Source organism: Takifugu flavidus, chromosome 13, assembly GCF_003711565.1.
Source record: "Takifugu flavidus isolate HTHZ2018 chromosome 13, ASM371156v2, whole genome shotgun sequence".
NCBI lineage: Eukaryota > Metazoa > Chordata > Actinopteri > Tetraodontiformes > Tetraodontidae > Takifugu > Takifugu flavidus.
The window spans coordinates 10,784,141-10,802,442 of record NC_079532.1 but is presented as its reverse complement, the minus strand read 5'-3'; the positions used below and the strand labels follow the sequence as shown (position 1 = coordinate 10,802,442).

Below are 18,302 nucleotides of genomic sequence, written 5' to 3'. Positions count from 1 at the left end.
TCCCCTCCCAAAAGATCCGGCTCCATTTATTTGGTGTGTTTTTAATTAGCTAAAGATCCGGATTCTCCCTAAATCAGCAGGTCAAACGCTGATGAAGAGCAGAAGAGCCGAGCGGGTCAGTGGGGTCAGAGGTCGGCAGGTCGGTGCACAACGACCTCATTTCTTCTTCCTAACTCAGACAAAATGAAGATTGTTGGAGCACAAAGGAGGCAGAATTGAGCTAAATTCCATCGGTTCTGAAAGGGCTGGCTTAAATAAAGACCATCATTCTGTAGCAGTGCACTTTCATTATGTAATAAATAAAACCAATAACGTTGGCTGATGTTTTTTTCCAGCTTTCTGTCAGAATAAACCTTAAACGTGATTCATTTCAGTCGCCTCCAGACAATCGGACCAGTGATTAAACACAACTCGCGTCAGTTTCTCTGTCACAACCAGATTAGAGTTTAATAAAACCGCGTGATTATTCATGCTGTCTTCAGCCTCTGGGGACACCTGGTGGACCTGTGGAAGAGCGCCCTCTTATGAACAGCTGGAACATCTGGCTCATCCTTGAGTTGCAGCGGCCCCAGTTGGGCCCCAGGAGAACCAGGCTTCCCCTGACCCCCCCTGTGTTGTTGAGCTCTGGCCACCAGTTTCCTTATTTCTTGTCTCACTTTGGCCCCTGGCCCTGCTCAGACACAAGGACTTAGTCCGTAGTTGTTGTTGCAGTAGGTTCTATACATTATAGATACATCATATATGCGTTTTGGGGTTATTGGGCTTCGGTGATTTCGACATAAAATTAAACTTCGTTGCAACAGTGACACCACGTGGACGCGTCGGGAACTGACACAAACGTCAATACGTTATTTCCATACATTTTCCAACCGGTCCAACATTTTACCTGCTGCGTCATCGGGACACACCCAAAATATACCAATACAGCCCGTGTTTATATTATAGGGGCATTGAGTCTATAAATACCCCGACCTCATGCGCCAATTTTGACAACTCTTTTAATTTCACTCTCTCTTTACAACTAACCGAAAAAACAAAAACAACCGTCCACTTCAGCTCTTCACGTCATGGCTTTTTCAAAATGCCATTATGGTGGAGTGATGGTATATTATGGTTGACAGTGTGACAGGAGCCAAAGTTGTACTTAATATAAAGCTTGATGTTCCTTTGCGCGTGCTATCAGAATCCTGCTTGGTGTTTGGTGGCGTTTTATTTTGAAAGCGGGCACCGGAAGCTCACGCCCGCGTCGACTTCCGCCAACTTGACCGAGAGGGTGGCTGCGCTTTAAAAACACCGTCCGGAGAAGAGACTTCACGGACTAACTTTGGATACTTTTAAATATTCTCCTCTGGAAGCTTCGGAACTGACGCCGGGCGTTGCGAGCGGCGCCATGAACACGTTTGACTTGTTTTCCCTTCAGGAAGAAACTTGGGAAAAGTGAAGTGAAAATGGAGAAGCCGAGCTGAGTGATAGTGGGGTGAGGAGGCTGGATTTGGCCAACTTGGGAGTCCAACCCTGCTGCTAGTCGGCTAGTTAGCCTCCGACTACCCTCGGCTCTCCGGGACCAGGAAGGGTAAGATTCTCCTGCACTTTTGTCCCCTCGGTATGTGGATGCTCTCAGGAGCCGGAGCCTCTCCCGGCCAGGCGGGTTCCAGGCGCGGATCCACTGGAAAAGGTCGTCCTGACAGACGAGGCCTGTTTATTCTCATTTAATTAAGCTGTAATGGAGATTCCACCACTTTGATTTAACGTCAAGACGTTTTCCAGAGTCAGAATGTGAATCTGGTCATTTGGAACTTCCCAACTTTTGTTTTGTTGTTGTTAAAAGTGAACATTGATGTTCTACAGTGTCTAGTTTTAAGGAGTTTATTTGTTCGGCTCCTTTAGGTTTGTCTTTCTGAACCTGATGCTAAAGATCTGTCTGTTTTTCTTTGTCTCTTACTCCCAGTTTCAGAGCAGCTTCCCTCTGTAACGGACCTCCGTTAGATCCCGAACCGGTTCCTCCTCCATCCGGTCTTTCTCCGGGATCGTCCACACCGGACCGCCACATCGGGACCAACCCCGCCGCTCTTCCTCTGCCCTCGGACCGCGGATGTTCACACGCATGCAGCGGCGTTCAGAGCTCACGACTGGCGCCGGCCGCGTCCAGCAACCCTCTGTGGGCCCGACCCGGACGCCCGATGCCCTGAGTGCGTTGGACCGGCTGTGATGAGGCAGGACTCCTGGTGGCCTGAGGGGCTGACGGGGCAGCGGCCCGAGGTGATGTGATGGGGTGCAGGAACAGTAAGGTCCTCCCCGAGCCTCCAGGGGACGTTCAGCTGGATCTGGTCAAAAAGGTCAGCACCAGCACCTGGGTCTTGGTTCTGCTCGACTCTTAAATAACGGCGTGACCTTTGTGTCCCGGCAGGTGGACACGCCGCAGCCTCCTCAGACGGACGTCTACAAGCACTTCATACGCGGGGACTGCGCCCAGAGCAAAATGGACGGCGCCGGCGACAAGGCGCGCTCCGCCCACCCGACCCAGGACCGGACCGCCTCCGCCCAGCCCCCGGCGGAGCCGCCCGACCCGCAGCGCAGGAAGGTGGCCAAGTACCGCGCCAAGTTCGACCCGCGCGTCACCGCCAAGTACGACATCAAAGCCCTGATCGGGCGCGGCAGCTTCAGCCGGGTGGTGCGCGTGGAGCACAAGAGCACGCGGCAGCCGTACGCCATCAAGATGATCGAGACCCGGTACCGGGAGGGGCGGGAGGTGTGCGAGTCGGAGCTGTGCGTGCTGCGCCGCGTCCGCCACGCCAACATCATCCAGCTGATGGAGGTGTTCGAGACGGCCGAGCGCGTCTACATGGTGATGGAGCTGGCCACGGGGGGCGAGCTCTTCGACCGCATCATCGCCCGCGGCTCCTTCACGGAGCGCGACGCCACCCGGGTGCTGCAGATGGTTCTGGACGGGCTCAAGTACCTCCACACGCTGGGGATCACCCACCGGGACCTGAAGCCCGAGAACCTGCTTTACTACCACCCGGGAGCCGACTCCAAGATCATCATCACCGACTTCGGCCTGGCCAGCAGCAGGAAGAAGGGCGACGAGTGTCTGATGAAGACCACCTGCGGGACGCCGGAGTACATCGCCCCTGAGATCCTCGTGAGGAAACCCTATACGAACGCCGTGGACATGTGGGCGCTGGGGGTGATCTCCTACATCCTGCTGAGCGGGACCATGCCGTTCGAGGACGACAACCGGATGAGGCTGTACCGGCAGATTCTCAAGGGGAAGTACAGCTTCTCCGGAGAGGTGAGCCCCCCCAACCCCCCATCCCCCCCCCCCCAACCGCCCAACCCCCCCCCCACCTTTAACGGTTGGTTCACATCAGGACTTTGGTGGCAGCTGAAGGTTGAGAAGGTTTAAAAGGAAACGTGCGTTCAGGTCCTGGCTGTTTTTAATTTAAACGCCAGTTTTCCAGGTTGGATCCAGCTTTTTGTTCTAAACGGCTCTTTAATCACAGCTCAGAGCAGCATCGGATCAAAGCACAGGAAAAAATCAAAGATAACCAGTGATCAAAGCACTGGAAAAATCCAAGATAATCGGTGCTGAACCACTATCACTGTCTGTCTGTGTATATATATATTTCTGTCTGCCCTGCATTCATTCCTTTCATTCCTTTCCTTCCTTCCTTCCTTCCTTCCTTCCTTCCTTCCTTCCTTCCTTCCTTCCTTCCTTCCTGTCTTCCTTCCTTCCTGTCTTCCTTCCTTCCTTCCCTCCTGTCTTCCTTCCTTCCCTCCTGTCTTCCTTCCTTCCTTCCTTCCCTCCTGTCTTCCTTCCTTCCTTCCTTCCTTCCTTCCTTCCTTCCTTCCTTTCCTTTCTTTAGCTTTTTTGTCCCCCCCGACCCGGATCCGACAGGGTCAGTTCTACTGGTGCTGAAGGTCTTGACCCCTGAAGGGGAAACTCTACCTTCGGTGACGCTGCAAATCCCTGACGGCTGTCTTATATGTAACGTGTGTTAACGCGTGCTAACGTGTGCTAACGCGTGCTAACGTGTTGACGTGTGCTGACGTGTGCTAATGTGTGCTAACGCGTGCTAACGTGTGTTAGCCTGTGCTGACGTGTGCTGACGTGTATTAGCCTGTGCTAACGTGTTGACGTGTGCTAACGCATGCTAACACGTGCTAACGTGTGTTAGCCTGTGCTGACGTGTGCTGACGTGTATTAGCCTGTGCTAACGTGTTGACGTGTGCTAATGCGTGCTAACGTGTGCTAAAGTGTGTTAGCCTGTGCTAACGTGTGCTAACGTGTGTTAGCCTGTGCTAACGTGTGCTGACGTGTGTTAGCCTGTGCTAACGCGTGCTAACACGTGCTAACGTGTGCTAACGTGCTGACCTGTGTCCCCTGCAGCCGTGGCCCAGCGTGTCCAACCTGGCCAAGGACTTTGTTGAGCGGATCCTGACGGTGGACCCCAGCGAGCGGCTGACGGCGGGTCAGGCCCTGAAGCACCCCTGGATCATTAGCTTGGCCGCGTCCTCCTCCATGAAGAACCTGCAGCGCTGCATATCTCAGAACCTCCTCAAGCGGGCGTCCTCGCGCTGCCACAGCACCAAGTCGGCCCAGTCGACCCGCTCCAGCCGCTCCACCAAGTCCAACAAGGCCCGAAGAGTCCGGGAGAAGGAGCTGCGCGAGCTGAACCGGCGCTACCAGCAGCAGTACAACGGGTGAGACCCCCCACGGGGCTCCAGGGGCCCAGAGGCCTCTCGGCTCTCCAGTTGGACCCGGGGGGGGTGTCCTGGGTGGCCAGACTTGGTACCGACCAGCAACATTTGTGTCCAGAACTTCTCGGCCTCGTCTTGGACTCGTCCCTCCTCTGTTTGTCCCCCAGAATCTCTACATATTTATTTATTACTGACCTGAACACACAGTCTGGATCCAAACGGCCACTGGACAATGACCTTGATGGACCGTGACCTAATGACCTTGATGGACCTTGACCTAATGACCTTGATGGGCCGTGACCTAATGACCTTGATGGACTTGACCTAATGACCTGATGGACCGTGACCTAATGACCTTGATGGACCTTGACCTAATGACCTTGATGGGCCGTGACCTAATGACCTTGATGGACCGTGACCTAATGACCTTGATGGGGCGGGGCGAGGCCCCTCCCCCATTGCTGTGATGTTGCTGCGTTATGTGCAGCTCTTGTCTTCCAGACGTCTCCTAAAAGTCCTAATGAAGGTCGGTCATCTTAATTAAGTCTGCCTTTCTCTCATCTGTCTCTGGGGGGGTGGAGGGTGTGTGTTGGGGGGGTGGGGGGGGGGGGGGTCCTGAAGCCCTTTAGAACCACTTCAAGCTACAGTGCTGTAAACGGGCGAGTTTCCAGGCTTTTGTGACGTAAAAGGATGAGAATGACGGACTTTTGAGGTTGACGGAGGCCCCCAGCCTGAGGGTGCCCCCCCCCCTCCCAAAAAAAAAACAGTTCTCACCAGAACGTGCTGCAGCTCCTTTGCCCTGGACCCTCGATCAGCTTCAGAGGGAAGTCTTTTCCTCTTGTTGACTGTCTTCACGGTGGTCCCTGGACATTCTTCTGCCCCCCCCCCCCCCCCCCCCAACATCAGGCCCCCCTCCAGACCAGGACGATGGGAGAATCTGGAGCTGGGAGAGCTGGACTTTGACCACTATTGGACCAGATCGTTTTCCTTCTCCCACCCAAACAGACATTTAAGCCTTTTGTTTGAAGTGGTTTGAAGTTACTGGGTTCTTCTTCTCTCTCGGTTCCCTTCTTCACATCTGCATCTTCAACCTTTTGGACCCAAAGACGTGCCGGAACCAGCAGGCCCGGCCGCTCCCGCTCACCTGTTTCCAGCGGTTTTAAGTGACGAAGAAGCCACCTAAAATCAAATTCCCACCACATCCGACGGCGTCAGGATTAAAGTTCACCTTTTTTCGAGGCTCCGACCGACGTGGGCCTGGAACTGTTGGAGCAGGAACGACGAAGAACCACTGAAAAGAACCGTGAACTCGTGTTTCCATGTTTGGGGGGGTGGTGTTTGCTCTGGAAGTGCACTTAAATACCAGAATCTGGGCCAACTTATTCAGTCCAGGATGGTTCTCTTAGCGGGGGGGGGGGGGGGGTCCTTGACCTTCACCGTTGGCCGGTGTTGATGCCCCGGACGTGCCTGATGGTCCGTTTCCTCGTATATTCCTGTTTCACTGCATAACTGAGCTGTTGTTTTAGGGCAGTTATATGAACTCATAGTCGTGTAGCTTTTTTGTAAACCTGGTAAAAGTTTCCGAGGTTAATAGAGAATATAGACTATTATATATAAGTTTGAATATTCTGAACTTGAATGCAAGTCCTTGGTCAAAAGAATGTGATTTTTTGATCGTGGATTTAATTTTTTTTTCTGTATCTTTAAACAATCCTTTGAAAATCTTCCCCAACAGCACATTATTTATATTCTATTCCGTTGAGTTCTCCTCGTCATTGGGTTTGTTGTGTCTCCTCAAACTGGCCAACGTTGCTCTCATCTTCTTCTGGTTCTTCTTCACGTGTAACTCTTGTCCTGGAAATCCAGCCGAGCCATGTCAGCCGACCTCACGTGTTTATCTGTCTGTATTTTTAATCTGAGGTGAACAATAAAACGTATTGATACTATCGCTGTCCGAATATCTGCTCCGGACCACCGGGGTTCTTCTGTGTGCCGACAACTGTAACGTCTGAACACCTCCTTCTTTTTGTTTCATTTTATTAGACGTGTCAGCCGAACGTATGAATAAGTTAGGATAGAGGACGTTCCAAGACTTGAATGTAAGATAAGAGATGTCCGAGGTCTCTCCAAGCCCTTTATCTACTTTTTTCCCAGCTGGTTTTGATTGTGGTTCTATGGACTTAAATTACATCCTGAAGTAAATGTCACCACAAGGCTGCGCACACTCCGTCAGGTAGGGGGCGATAGAGAGCTCGACAGGTTGGCTGCGACGCGCATTAATCGAGAGAAGAAGAACCTGGCAACCCGCAGGGAAGCATACGTCAGTGTCTGTAGCCTTTAGCTGGAATGCTACTAGCGTATAATTGGCTCAATATAACAATGAAGTAGTGTTCGTTATTTCACCACTACACGGACGATGCGCTATACGAACACCTACACCTGACTGGGAAGCATTTGTCAGCACGGTGAGTTTTAACGACCCAGACGCCTACGGATATTTCAGCTTTGCTTGCTAAAGCTAGTGCTGCGGTAGCTTCCTGGGGCCAAAACAACCGTGGTTGGAAGCAGCTTTGAGGTGTGTGTGCAGCCTTGGCTGCATTCCCACCTGCCTTCGAGGTTTGTCCAAATGTTGTCATAGACGGTGTTTAAATGAAATCCTTCCCTCCTCGAGGTTAGCCTCTCCTCCATTCTTCGTAGTGGTTCATTCCTCAGAATGTGCGCTTAAATGGCTTTTTGTTCTTGCTTTGTTAGCTTAGTGAGCTGTTTACCTTCCTGCCCGGACTGGTGACACTATTTTTGCTACCTCTGGTCTTTGAATATTGTGCTTGCTCAAGCAACGATCCCCACCGAACAAAAGCCTATTGACAGTCGTTTCAGGCTGCAAAACAGCCCAGTTGAACCTTTAATGGCTCATGTTAATAAGACTGATTCCAAGTTCTCTTGTTTTAATTTGCTGGATTCTGTCAAGACTGATTATACAAGTTACCATAAATTACCTTTAAACCAGAACAATGACTTTTCTCTCATTACTCCCAGTCTGTCTGTTTATGCTTAGAAGGTGGTGGAGTTTCTTTCTTTCTATGAGAAAAGGAAATGCTCGTTCATGACTGAGTGATTGAGGTGATCATTTTAGCTGTGCGCTTCTTTCATTTCAGATTCCAAAAGGAACGCCTGCAGTGAAAGAGGGACTGACATAATCCATAGCCTGCAGCCCTTCCGGATCCTCCTGCTGTCATCACCGGCTGCCTCCCTTGCTCTCGACATGGAGACTCTGGGTTTGCTCCGGCAGTGCCACTGACTTCCACCCTGGACAACCATCATGGAGAGAAAACGCAGAAAGAAATTAGTCTAGCTCATCGGGCTGTTTGAAGTATGGATTCAAATCGGGAGCACTGGACTTGAAATGCCGTGGACACGCCACTAACCTGAAGTCCAGTCTTAGTGGTTTCTCTTTCCTCTTAACCAGTTCATTCCTCGAAGTAACTGGGATTGTTCCGTTTGTTTAGCACGTCAAAATGCTCCTGTTTCCTGTGTGGGTATCTGTTTTTTTGGGGCTGCTGGTGGGCTTCCTGCCTTTGTTAGGAACGGAGCCATTGGGGGGGTCCAAGCCTACCACCGACCCACCGCAACCGTCCTCCTGTGACTCCAACTGCTCCCACCTGACCCTAAAGTTGGAGTTCTCTTCTAAGGTGGTGGAAGATGGTAAGAATCTAATTAAAGGTGTTTTTCCTTTTCCTCTGTCGTCCAGATGATGTCATTGATGGACAGATGGATAATCACAGCAAGTGAGAAAGAGGAAATGAGGTGTTGATGTTGGAGAAAGGGTATTCCTTTAATTTCAACTTTCAAAAAGGCTCTTTTCTTCTTCTGTTTTTACTCTAATGTCAGGGTTATTAGGGGGGATGTGTTGACAAGTCTGCAGTGTTTTTTAAAAGCGCCCCTGGCCTGTTTCTGCAGAATACATCATCGGATTTATCGGCTACTTCTCGGCCAAAGCGCGCAGCTTGTACATCAGCAGTGCCCTGCGGAACATCGGCGATCACTTGCTGGAGTGGCGCATCGTTCCCCGGGAAAATCCAGCATCTGACTTCCCCAGTGACTTCGAGCTGGTCCACATCCGCCAAGCTTCTCCCGGTAACCTGCTGATGCTGGAGGACCATCCTTACATCAAGAGAGTCACGCCGCAACGCAAAGTGTTCCGCCTGCTCAAATACGTCTCCTGTGAGTCTTAAAAGTGTGGCGATGTTTGACAATTCCTGGATTTGCTTATGTGTGAGTGCTGTCTCATGGGAGCTAAGGCAATGTCTCATCTCATTTGTCCTCTCTTAAGAGAGCCAAAGAGCGGTTAATCCCGTGATAATGAATAAGTAGATAAGGATAAGTAGAATGTCATATCAGGGCATATCATATCATATAGACACCAACACACACACACACACACACACGCAGCGTCTAATAGCCCTGTTAAGACCGGACAGGGTCGATGTTCTGAGTCTGGGGGTCCAACAGAGAGAAATCTAAGCTAACGAACCCCGAGTCTAAAGGCTCTAAGGGCTCTTCCTGACACGTTCACTCCGTAGTTGGAGTGTACCCACCCTTTGCATGTGGAAATCTCTCTAGCTGGAGTAAACGGAGCACCTTGATCATCATTTTCTCTCATTAGGTGGCCACATCTGCATCCTTACTGCAGCACACATGTGTAGAAGAGCTCTGTAGTTTTGTGGTTAGAATGAGGACAGGCGGCCTGAGCGCGCCCCTCTCCAGACGTGATCATTAAGACTGGGATGGGACGTCCAGTCAGCGCTCTGCTTCTGTCCCTAAAGCAGCAGAACCCACCGCTCCGTGCAACGCAAGCACCAAGGCGCAGAAGTGGCAGTCGTGGCAGTCGTCCCGTCCTTTCCGGCGAACCAGTTTGTCTCTGGGCTCGGGCTTCTGGCACGCCACGGGTCGCCACTCCAGCCGACGGCTTCTCCGGGCGATCCCCCGCCACGTCGCCCAGATCCTCCAGGCGGACGTTCTTTGGCAGATGGGCCATACGGGTGGGAGCAGCACTCTGCACGCCTTGTTCTGACCCGATACAGCCGTGACGGAACCTGACCCGTCTCTCGTGTGATGGCGTAGGTGCCGGTGTGAAGGTGGCGGTCTTTGATACAGGCCTGAGCGAGAAGCACCCCCATTTTAAGAACGTAAAGGAACGGACCAACTGGACCAATGAAAAGACACTAGATGATGGTGAGGAGAGTAAAGAGTCCTAAATCCTGATCCCGATAAATGTTGCAGTTCTCCACATGCTGTTGGTGCTTCGTTAGCGTTAGCAATGGTGAAACTAGCGTTACGTGTGTTGTCTCGTCCTGCAGGTTTGGGCCACGGCACCTTTGTAGCAGGAGTCATCGCCAGCATGAGAGAGTGTCAGGGCTTCGCCCCAGACTCTGAGCTGCACATCTTCAGAGTCTTCACCAATAACCAGGTGCACACACGGGAAGGTTTGGCCCTTCTGGTCAAGGTTTATCTTAGTTTCACCAGTTAAGGACGTGCGACATGAAGCAAAAGTGAGGGAGAACTGCTCGTGATGTGTGCAGGCTGATGTCTCCTAACATCTCACATTAGGAGAGCTTTCCTTCTGACGACTCTTCCATGAAGGTCAACAGGTGAAGAGTGACCCAGGACTCCAGCGTCTGCTGGATCCTCCTGGAGGTTCTGACCTGCTTTTCCATCAACCCTACCAGGAGATCCCTCTGATCTTTTCCTGGTCTCCCAGACCTGAGCTTGACCTCCACTCTTCCTCTTAACTGATGAACTTAATCACATTGTGAGCTAAAGAAAAGAGGACCTGAAAGCACCTTGATATCTCCTTACAGTCTTCTTCTGCTGAGGGGAACCCACAGCTCCATACTCCATAACAACTGCACACAAACAATGACGCCAACAGTCTCGAACAAAGGGCCGATTCCTCGGGCAGTTATCTGAGAGCTGGGCTCAGATCTCCTGGGGTTTGCTTTCTCTTCCAGTTTGCTTTGGCAACGCCTGACCTCGGTTAGATTTCTAGCAAACAAGTGGAGAATCGCGTTAAACTTCCTAAGTGATGTGTTAGCTTTGGTGTAGTAATGCATCACCTTTACATTTTAACTGGTGTCATCCCCCCCCCAGGTCTCCTACACGTCATGGTTTCTAGATGCATTCAACTACGCCATCCTGAAGAAGATCGATGTTCTGAACCTCAGTATCGGCGGGCCTGACTTCATGGACCATCCCTTTGTTGATAAGGTGAGATGACCTTGCTCAGGGTGGGGCCAGAAGGCAACGCTTGCACCCTAATCCATGGCACTGCCTTTTATGTACAGTCATGCTGCACAGCTCTTTATTATTCTCAATTTGTATCGATAATGGAAGTTTAATGTCGATCCTTTCAAGTGTAGAAGTCATGTTGGGAAAATGGCTGCTGTAAAAGTTTTGTATTGTAAATTATTAAGGAAATCAATCATACTTTATTTGTACAGCTCTTTTATAGGTAAAATAACAATGTGCTTTACAACTAAGATAGAGTAGTGAAATACAACACAACAAAATAAAGCATAAAATACACCAAATAAAAATAAACCAATGAAATTGTAATTATAAACAGTAATAATTAGCATGGGAATGATCACAAAAGCATTGCCCGACCACCCAGTTTGATTGAAACCTCAATAATTGCATCCATAGTTGCTCTGTTTGTTGGCCAGGTCTGGGAGCTGACTGCCAACAAAGTGATCATGGTCTCTGCTATCGGCAACGATGGACCTCTCTACGGGTACGTTTGCTCCTGCTGGAGGACACAAGTTTGGGGAAGGTTGAAGCTCAAGGTCATGGGAGGGTGAGGGTCCTCCTGGCCAGGATGAAACATTACAGACCCGAGAGTACACCAGGAAGTGGTCCAGAAGATTTCAGACATGAGCAACCCTCTACTCGGAGAGGATGAAGTTAAGGAAACCTTGTGTTGGCTGGGAGATGGTCCTCACTGAGACACTGGTTTGGAGAGCTTGACAGGCTGTGGGCGGCGACCCTGAACGCCCCTTCCCCCACAGGTCACGCTGTCGTCATCCCATTAGATGTGTCTAAGTGGGGGGAGAGTGTGTGTTGCTGCTACTTAATGAGTGATAATTACCTCGACAAGGAGAGGAAATGTTTCTAAATGTCAAGCAAATCTAATCAGGGCTCCATTGTCCACTGTCCCCGGCTGTCTCTGTCTCAGCACGCTGAACAACCCAGCAGACCAGATGGACGTGATCGGCGTGGGAGGGATCGACTTTGAGGACAACATTGCTCGATTTTCCTCCAGAGGAATGACGACCTGGGTGAGAGACGCGTGGAGTTGTTTCCTTTGAATCTCCATCACCTGTTCGCAGGTTGCCAGCATGGCCACACGTGCACTGGGCCACGGTGGTGGCTGAGCTGGGGCTCGGCTGGAGTGACCCTGAATCCCTGCTGCTGTGTGTCCAGGAGCTGCCAGGAGGCTACGGCAGGGTGAAGCCCGACATCGTCACCTACGGCTCAGGTGTTCGGGGATCCGGGATGAAGGAGGGCTGTCGTTCGCTCTCTGGCACTAGTGTAGCTTCTCCCGTTGTAGCCGGTGCTGTTACTCTTCTAGCCAGGTGAGTAGAATCTGCAATACTCCTAACCCAACGCAGATATCCTTCTGATCCTGCTGATGTCATTTCTAACTAACTCTGGGACTCTGTGACGCTCATGATGTCCTAACTCTGGGACTATGTGACGCTCATGATGTCCTAACTCTGGGACTATGTGACGCTCATGATGTCCTAACTCTGGGACTATGTGACGCTCATGATGTCCTAACTCTGGGACTATGTGACGCTCATGATGTCCTAACTCTGGGACTATGTGATGCTCATGATGTCCTAACTTTGGGACTCTGTGATGCTCATGATGTCCTAACTCTGGGACTATGTGACGCTCATGATGTCCTAACTCTGGGACTATGTGATGCTCCTGATGTCCTAACTCTGGGACTTTGTGACGCTGATGATGTCCTAACTCTGGGACTATGTGACGCTCATGATGTCCTAACTCTGGGATGTGACGCTCATGATGTCCTAACTCTGGGATGTGACGCTCATGATGTCCTAACTTCCTGTGCCTTCAGCACGGTTCTGAACAGAGAGCTGGTCAACCCCGCCTCCATGAAGCAGGCCCTGATTGCCTCGGCACGCAGGCTCCCAGGAGTCAACATGTTTGAACAAGGCCACGGGAAACTGGACCTGATCAGAGCCTATCAGATCCTCAACAGCTACAGACCTCAGGCCAGGTAAGGGGTCCACCAAAACCTCCTGAATGAAATCACCAAGCAAACGGTGGCTTGTGCTGCTCAGCTTGACTCTAGAGAACCGTGAGCTGAAGAACAATTCAATAATAAGGTAGATGTGTATGACTTTAACATTAGTGGGGGGGTTTTACACCAGATTTGTCACTTTTGCATGTTGTCCACGGGCATTTTGTGGCTTCTTTAGTCCCGAGCAGGTTTCCACGCAGACATTAGCCACCCTGTTTCCTCCCAGTCTCTCTCCCAGCTACATCGACCTGACCGAGTGTCCCTACATGTGGCCTTACTGCTCCCAGCCCATCTACTACGGAGGAATGCCCACTATTGTCAACGTGACCATTCTCAATGGGATGGGCGTCACCGGCAGGATCCTCGAGAAGGTGCGTGCACGTACGCGAGCACAGCGTTCCCCCTTGACCTGTTGATGCTGACCTTTGACCTCTTGTTCAGCCCATCTGGCAGCCCTACCTGACCCAGAATGGTGACCACATCGATGTGGCTCTGTCCTACTCCCCTGTGCTGTGGCCGTGGGCCGGCTACCTCGCTGTGTCCATTTCAGTGGCCAAGAAGGCGGCGGCGTGGGAAGGAATTGCTCAAGGTCACATCATGGTGACCGTGGCGTCCCCGGCGGAGAACGACGTGAGTGCTCCGTCGATGCTTCTCATTTCAAGCCTCGTTAGCCGCGGTTCCCCTGCGCTCCAGATGCAACCCTGCTCTCTGACCTGTTGCAGTCTGAGGTGGGCGGGGAGCTGCTCTCCACAGTCAAGCTCCCCATCAAGGTGAAGATTGTACCGACACCCCCTCGCAGTAAGAGGGTGCTGTGGGACCAGTACCACAACCTGCGCTACCCGCCGGGTTACTTCCCCCGAGACAACCTTCGCATGAAGAACGATCCCCTGGACTGGTGTGTGTCGAGAGGAGGGACTTAGCAGCTCCCAAACGATCATCTGTGCATTCAGGATCTGGGTTGGGTGTAACGCATGGTTGCTGTGTCTCTCCCAGGAACGGAGACCACATCCACACGAACTTCAGGGACATGTACCAACACCTGAGAAGCATGGGCTACTTTGTGGAGGTGCTTGGGGCCCCTTTTACCTGCTTTGATGCCAGTCAGTATGGTGAGGAAAAGCTTTACCAGAGGAGCTTGTTCGGCTTCTGGGATCACGTTCTCACGTCTTCTTTGCTGCTGCTGTGACCCTGTAGGCACTCTGCTAATGGTGGACAGCGAGGAGGAGTATTTTCCTGAAGAAATCACCAAGCTGAGGCGGGACATTGACAATGGCCTCTCGCTCATCATCTTCAGCGACTGGTACAACACCTCGGTCATGAGGAAGGTCAAGTTCTACGACGAGAACACCAGGTATTGGTGCAAAGGTGCAACGAGGCGCCTGGCTGATGTGTTGGGGGTCGGGGTCGTTGGGGTCGCGTTGCCGCCGTGAGCTGCTGTAAAGGTGAATTGCGTCTGCAGACAGTGGTGGATGCCGGACACGGGCGGAGCCAACGTGCCGGCGCTGAATGACCTGCTGACCGTTTGGGGGATGGCGTTCAGCGACGGGCTGTACGAGGGGGACTTCACCTTGGCTGATCACGACAGTAAGACCTTGACATTAGCCCCACGTTAGTCCCGTGGTCAGCCAACTAACCGCACGTGCTCTGCCTCAGTGTACTACGCCTCCGGCTGCAGCATTGCACGTTTCCCAGAGGATGGAATCGTGATCGCCAAGAACCTAAAGGACCAAGGTACCTTCTTAATCAGGACCAGCTCAGATCCTTCTGCTCCCACCCTTTGACCTCGGTGGTCACCAGGAAATATTAGGGGCAAAGATATCCAGTGCTTTTAATTTGAAGGGAAGCTTCATTTAGTCCCTTCGACGCCCCCCAGGAGTAAAGACTCCTCGGTCAAAGATAAAAACCTGAGGAGATCTTGTTTGTGAGGAACCCTGATCCTCCAGGGGACCAACTGTGATCTCATCAGGGACAAACCAAGCTGTCCCGAGGAACTCTACAGAAGTTTGATGAGCCTAAATCTTCCGAACCCCCCCATCCTTCTTGATTGATCATTGATTTGTCCCCCTCCCTAAAATTCCGACATTGTTTATCTGTTGATCTTCATACTTTTCTGATAATAACTGTCTTCTTGTTTCAGTCCAAAAAGTGAAGCTTTTGATTGTTTCCAACAGGTTTAGAAGTCTTGAAGCAGGAAACGGCGGTTGTTGAGGGCGTCCCCATCCTTGGACTGTACCAAACGCCATCGGACGGGGGGGGCCGCATCGCTCTGTACGGCGACTCCAACTGTATAGATGACAGTCACAGACAAAAAGGTCAGCAGATGTTCCGCTTTCCTGGTTCCTCCTGTTTTTAACTCTGGTCAACGTTCTGAACCAGCATCATCATCATCATCATTATTATTATTATTATTATTATTACTATTATTATTATTATTCCCAATCAAAATGGCCAAACCCTGTTTGGGGTGGACCCGGCCCCGTGTTTGGGGATGAAATGTTCCACTGTGGCTTCTCTCCATCAGATTGTTTCTGGCTGCTGGACTCGCTCCTGCAGTACACCTCCTACAGTATGACCCCCCCCAGCCTGAGCCACTCCCACAACAGGGTGGCGGCACCTGCAGGCAACGACCGCCCGTTGCCACAGAGACTTGAAGGTGAGGACAAACATGTTCGCAGATGGCTGATTATTGGGAATTCGGACCGATCTTATTTCTCTTCCCAGGAAACCATCTGTATCGTTACTCCAAGGTCTTGGAGGCTCACCTGGGAGACCCTAAGCCCCGCCCCCTACCAGCATGCCCCCACCTCTCTTGGGCGAAGCCACAACCGGTTAATGAGACGGCACCCAGTAACCTGTGGAAGCATCAGAAGCTTCTCTCCATCGATCTGGACAAAGTGGCGCTACCAAACGTGAGGGCGTACCGGCCCCAGGTCCGACCTTTATCTCCCGGGGAGAGCGGCGCCTGGGACATCCCTGGAGGTGAGGCGATGGGTGAGGCCCCCCCAGGGGCGGGGCTGCTGCTGCAATGCTGCACATCTCAATACTCGGTCTCGGTCTCCTCAGGTATCATGCCTGGCCGCTACAACCAGGAGGTGGGTCAGACCATCCCCGTCTTTGCCTTCCTGGGAGCGATGGTGGTCCTGTCTTTTTTCGTGGTCCAACTCACCAAGGCGAAGAGCAAGCCCAAGCGCAGGAAACCCCGAGTGAAGAGGCCCACGTACCTGCAGCAGCAGTCCACCGTGGGGAAGAACCCCACCGTCTGAGAGCCCCCGCGCTGGAGCCCCAGCGCTGCTCCCGGGACTGGGGAGGCGGGCGGCGCCGGAGCGCCGGGCCAGCGCGCTCAAGCGTGGACCTGACGGCCGAGCTGCTCTTGATCCTCGTCTAAATGAGGAGCCTTTAGGTGTTGAACAGTGTTGCCCCACGACCTCTACGTACCCACATCTGGGCCCAGATGTGCCTGTTTGGGACTTATTGTACATTTCTCTCTGATCAAACTGTCTTTTTAAATTTGCTTTTCTAATATTTATTGAACTCCCTGTCATCTAGAGACCCACCTGAGGCCCATCGAGATTTGTTGGGCGTCTCTTTTGGACGTCCCGCCCACAGCGTTACGTTTTTTTATTGTAAACATTCGTGAAGGCCGGCCGGACGTCGTCGTGACGACCGACAGCCTGGTTGAATTATGTGTCATCAATTAAAGCAGCATATTCAAAATCAGCTCTTCGGTCACGTTTTCCCTCATTTATCTTCACGCGTCTTCGAGAGAAAAGTCTCATTGGTATTTTAAAGAAATCATGAAATTCATCACGTTCTTACGCCGTCAACTTCAGCAAGAATCCCCCATAAAAGGGTTCGAGAGGTAGAAAATCTCATCTTTTTAACCACTTTATCCCTTTCGGGGTCAAAAATCCGCCCGTTAAATTGCCTCTTCACTTTCATTGATTTATTTTTCTTTAAATAAAACAGGCATTAGTGTGGTCAGCTCTACCCCTGAGGACCCCTGTGTGTCGCCACGGTGATTGTTTGAACCCACCTGATGATCTAGTATGTTATTTGTGCCTCCAAGTATGTAGTTCTTTAACAAATGTCGACTCCACAGGTGGTGGAACATTTACATGAAGCTCTTCTCACGTCAGGAAAATGTCTCCTTTTTATAAGATGTTTATTTACATTCGCCTGATTGGACTCTGATTCTGTTGTATTTTTCTGATGCATTTCATTAAGTTCACTTTAAAGGAAAAGCTGATGGCGCCTGGACGGCGTTGTTGTGCTGCGGCTTTGGGCTTAACGAAGAGGAACGATTGCTTTTCTCACTGCAGAGTAAAGAAGTGTCAAACAAATGAACTCACTCCAACGTGCTCGTGGTATTAAACCGCCTGGGGCTGAAGTCACTCAGGCACCTTGATTTCGTCTGAGGTGATGCAGGTCGGTGTGCTGGGGGGGGGAGGGGGTTGAGGTTTTACTGCTTATCCGGGCCTAATAGGTCAGATCAGCCTGTGGATCTGTCACCTGTCCTCCGGAATGATGGCCTAGCTGAAGAACTAATCTCTCTTGGAACCTTGGGAAACGCGAAGCCAGCTAGCTGTGCTAACAAGATTTGGTAAAGCTGGTGGGGAGTGGAGGTCACATGCCCTCTTTCCCCTCATGGTTCCCAGATGCCAGGACCTCCCGTCAGACCGATCAAGTCAGTTACTCGTATCCCAGATGTCAAGTTAAAAGCGATCCAGTGGAAGCTTCAACACACTCCCTTCATTTGCTAGCGTGCTGTGCTGGAGGTTATTAGCTTTCTTAGCTTTGCCACATCGGCTACGGGGCTCCCGGTTCGAAACTGATGCCAGCGAGTGGAAATGTCACAACAGCATCAGGGTTTGATGCACCAGCGACCCACAGGCGGTCGCCAGGCTTTGGAAAGAGCTAGAAATATACGTAGCATGAATAATTAAACAAAAAAAGCATTTCAAAACTCTTATGCTGCTAAAAAAGCTGTACCAACATGGTGCTGGCAGGGGTTTGAAAGGATCCAGATTCCTGATGATAGAAAGGCAACAGTAACTCAAATAACCAGTGGTTACAACCAAGGGATGGAGACCACCATCTCTGACCCTGAAGAAGATGGGCTACAGCAGCAGGAGACCACCATCTCTGACCCTGAAGAAGATGGGCTACAGCAGGAGACCGCCATCTCTGACCCTGAAGAAGATGGGCTACAGCAGCAGGAGACCACCATCTCTGACCCTGAAGAAGATGGGCTACAGCAGGAGAACACCATCTC

At 51.4% G+C, this 18,302-nt stretch overlaps 2 protein-coding genes and 1 long non-coding RNA gene across 5 annotated transcripts; 2 read left to right on the top strand and 1 right to left on the bottom strand.

Annotated features, from left to right (window-relative positions):
* Positions 1-1,235: 1,235 nt before the first annotated feature.
* On the top strand, positions 1,236-5,014 carry pskh1 (protein serine kinase H1). Its single transcript, XM_057052390.1, has 4 exons — positions 1,236-1,573; positions 1,949-2,336; positions 2,408-3,292; positions 4,391-5,014. Exons 2-4 carry the CDS (start codon positions 2,268-2,270, stop codon positions 4,706-4,708), a joined length of 1,272 nt encoding a protein of 423 aa, XP_056908370.1. The 5' UTR covers positions 1,236-1,573; positions 1,949-2,267; the 3' UTR covers positions 4,709-5,014.
* Positions 5,015-6,867: 1,853 nt separating this feature from the next.
* mbtps1 (membrane-bound transcription factor peptidase, site 1) lies at positions 6,868-16,747 on the top strand. 3 transcript variants are annotated; one of them, XM_057052302.1, is made up of 22 exons: positions 6,868-7,166; positions 7,857-8,403; positions 8,659-8,922; positions 9,528-9,740; positions 9,823-9,933; positions 10,059-10,168; positions 10,849-10,965; positions 11,424-11,491; positions 11,933-12,035; positions 12,181-12,332; positions 12,845-13,006; positions 13,257-13,401; positions 13,472-13,660; positions 13,753-13,925; positions 14,024-14,139; positions 14,225-14,381; positions 14,490-14,614; positions 14,684-14,761; positions 15,202-15,342; positions 15,552-15,683; positions 15,752-16,009; positions 16,094-16,747. In XM_057052302.1, exons 2-22 carry the CDS (start codon positions 8,217-8,219, stop codon positions 16,291-16,293), a joined length of 3,201 nt encoding a protein of 1,066 aa, XP_056908282.1. In that variant the 5' UTR covers positions 6,868-7,166; positions 7,857-8,216; the 3' UTR covers positions 16,294-16,747. The 3 variants fall into 3 exon arrangements, with proteins under 3 accessions (XP_056908282.1, XP_056908279.1, XP_056908281.1); XM_057052299.1 differs by having other exon boundaries at positions 9,525-9,740; XM_057052301.1 differs by lacking the exon at positions 6,868-7,166 and adding an exon at positions 7,297-7,317 and having other exon boundaries at positions 9,525-9,740.
* Positions 16,497-18,021, bottom strand: LOC130536475 (uncharacterized). Its single transcript, XR_008953347.1, has 2 exons — positions 16,643-18,021; positions 16,497-16,612 (listed from the first exon to the last, which is right to left on the bottom strand). It is a non-coding gene; the product is annotated as an uncharacterized LOC130536475 (long non-coding RNA).
* Positions 18,022-18,302: the final 281 nt, after the last annotated feature.

What these genes read in the sequence shown, in the direction of transcription:
- pskh1 (XM_057052390.1), top strand. Translation starts at nt 2,268, where the DNA reads ATGGGGTGCAGGAACAGTAAGGTCCTCCCCGAGCCTCCAGGGGACGTT. An exon ending in AGCTGGATCTGGTCAAAAAG is followed by an intron (nt 2,337 to 2,407) that starts GTCAGCACCAGC and finishes GTGTCCCGGCAG; the next exon opens with GTGGACACGCCGCAGCCTCC. An exon ending in AGTACAGCTTCTCCGGAGAG is followed by an intron (nt 3,293 to 4,390) that starts GTGAGCCCCCCC and finishes TGTCCCCTGCAG; the next exon opens with CCGTGGCCCAGCGTGTCCAA.
- mbtps1 (XM_057052299.1), top strand. Translation starts at nt 8,217, where the DNA reads ATGCTCCTGTTTCCTGTGTGGGTATCTGTTTTTTTGGGGCTGCTGGTG. An exon ending in GCTGTTACTCTTCTAGCCAG is followed by an intron (nt 12,333 to 12,844) that starts GTGAGTAGAATC and finishes CTGTGCCTTCAG; the next exon opens with CACGGTTCTGAACAGAGAGC. An exon ending in CGCCTGGGACATCCCTGGAG is followed by an intron (nt 16,010 to 16,093) that starts GTGAGGCGATGG and finishes CGGTCTCCTCAG; the next exon opens with GTATCATGCCTGGCCGCTAC.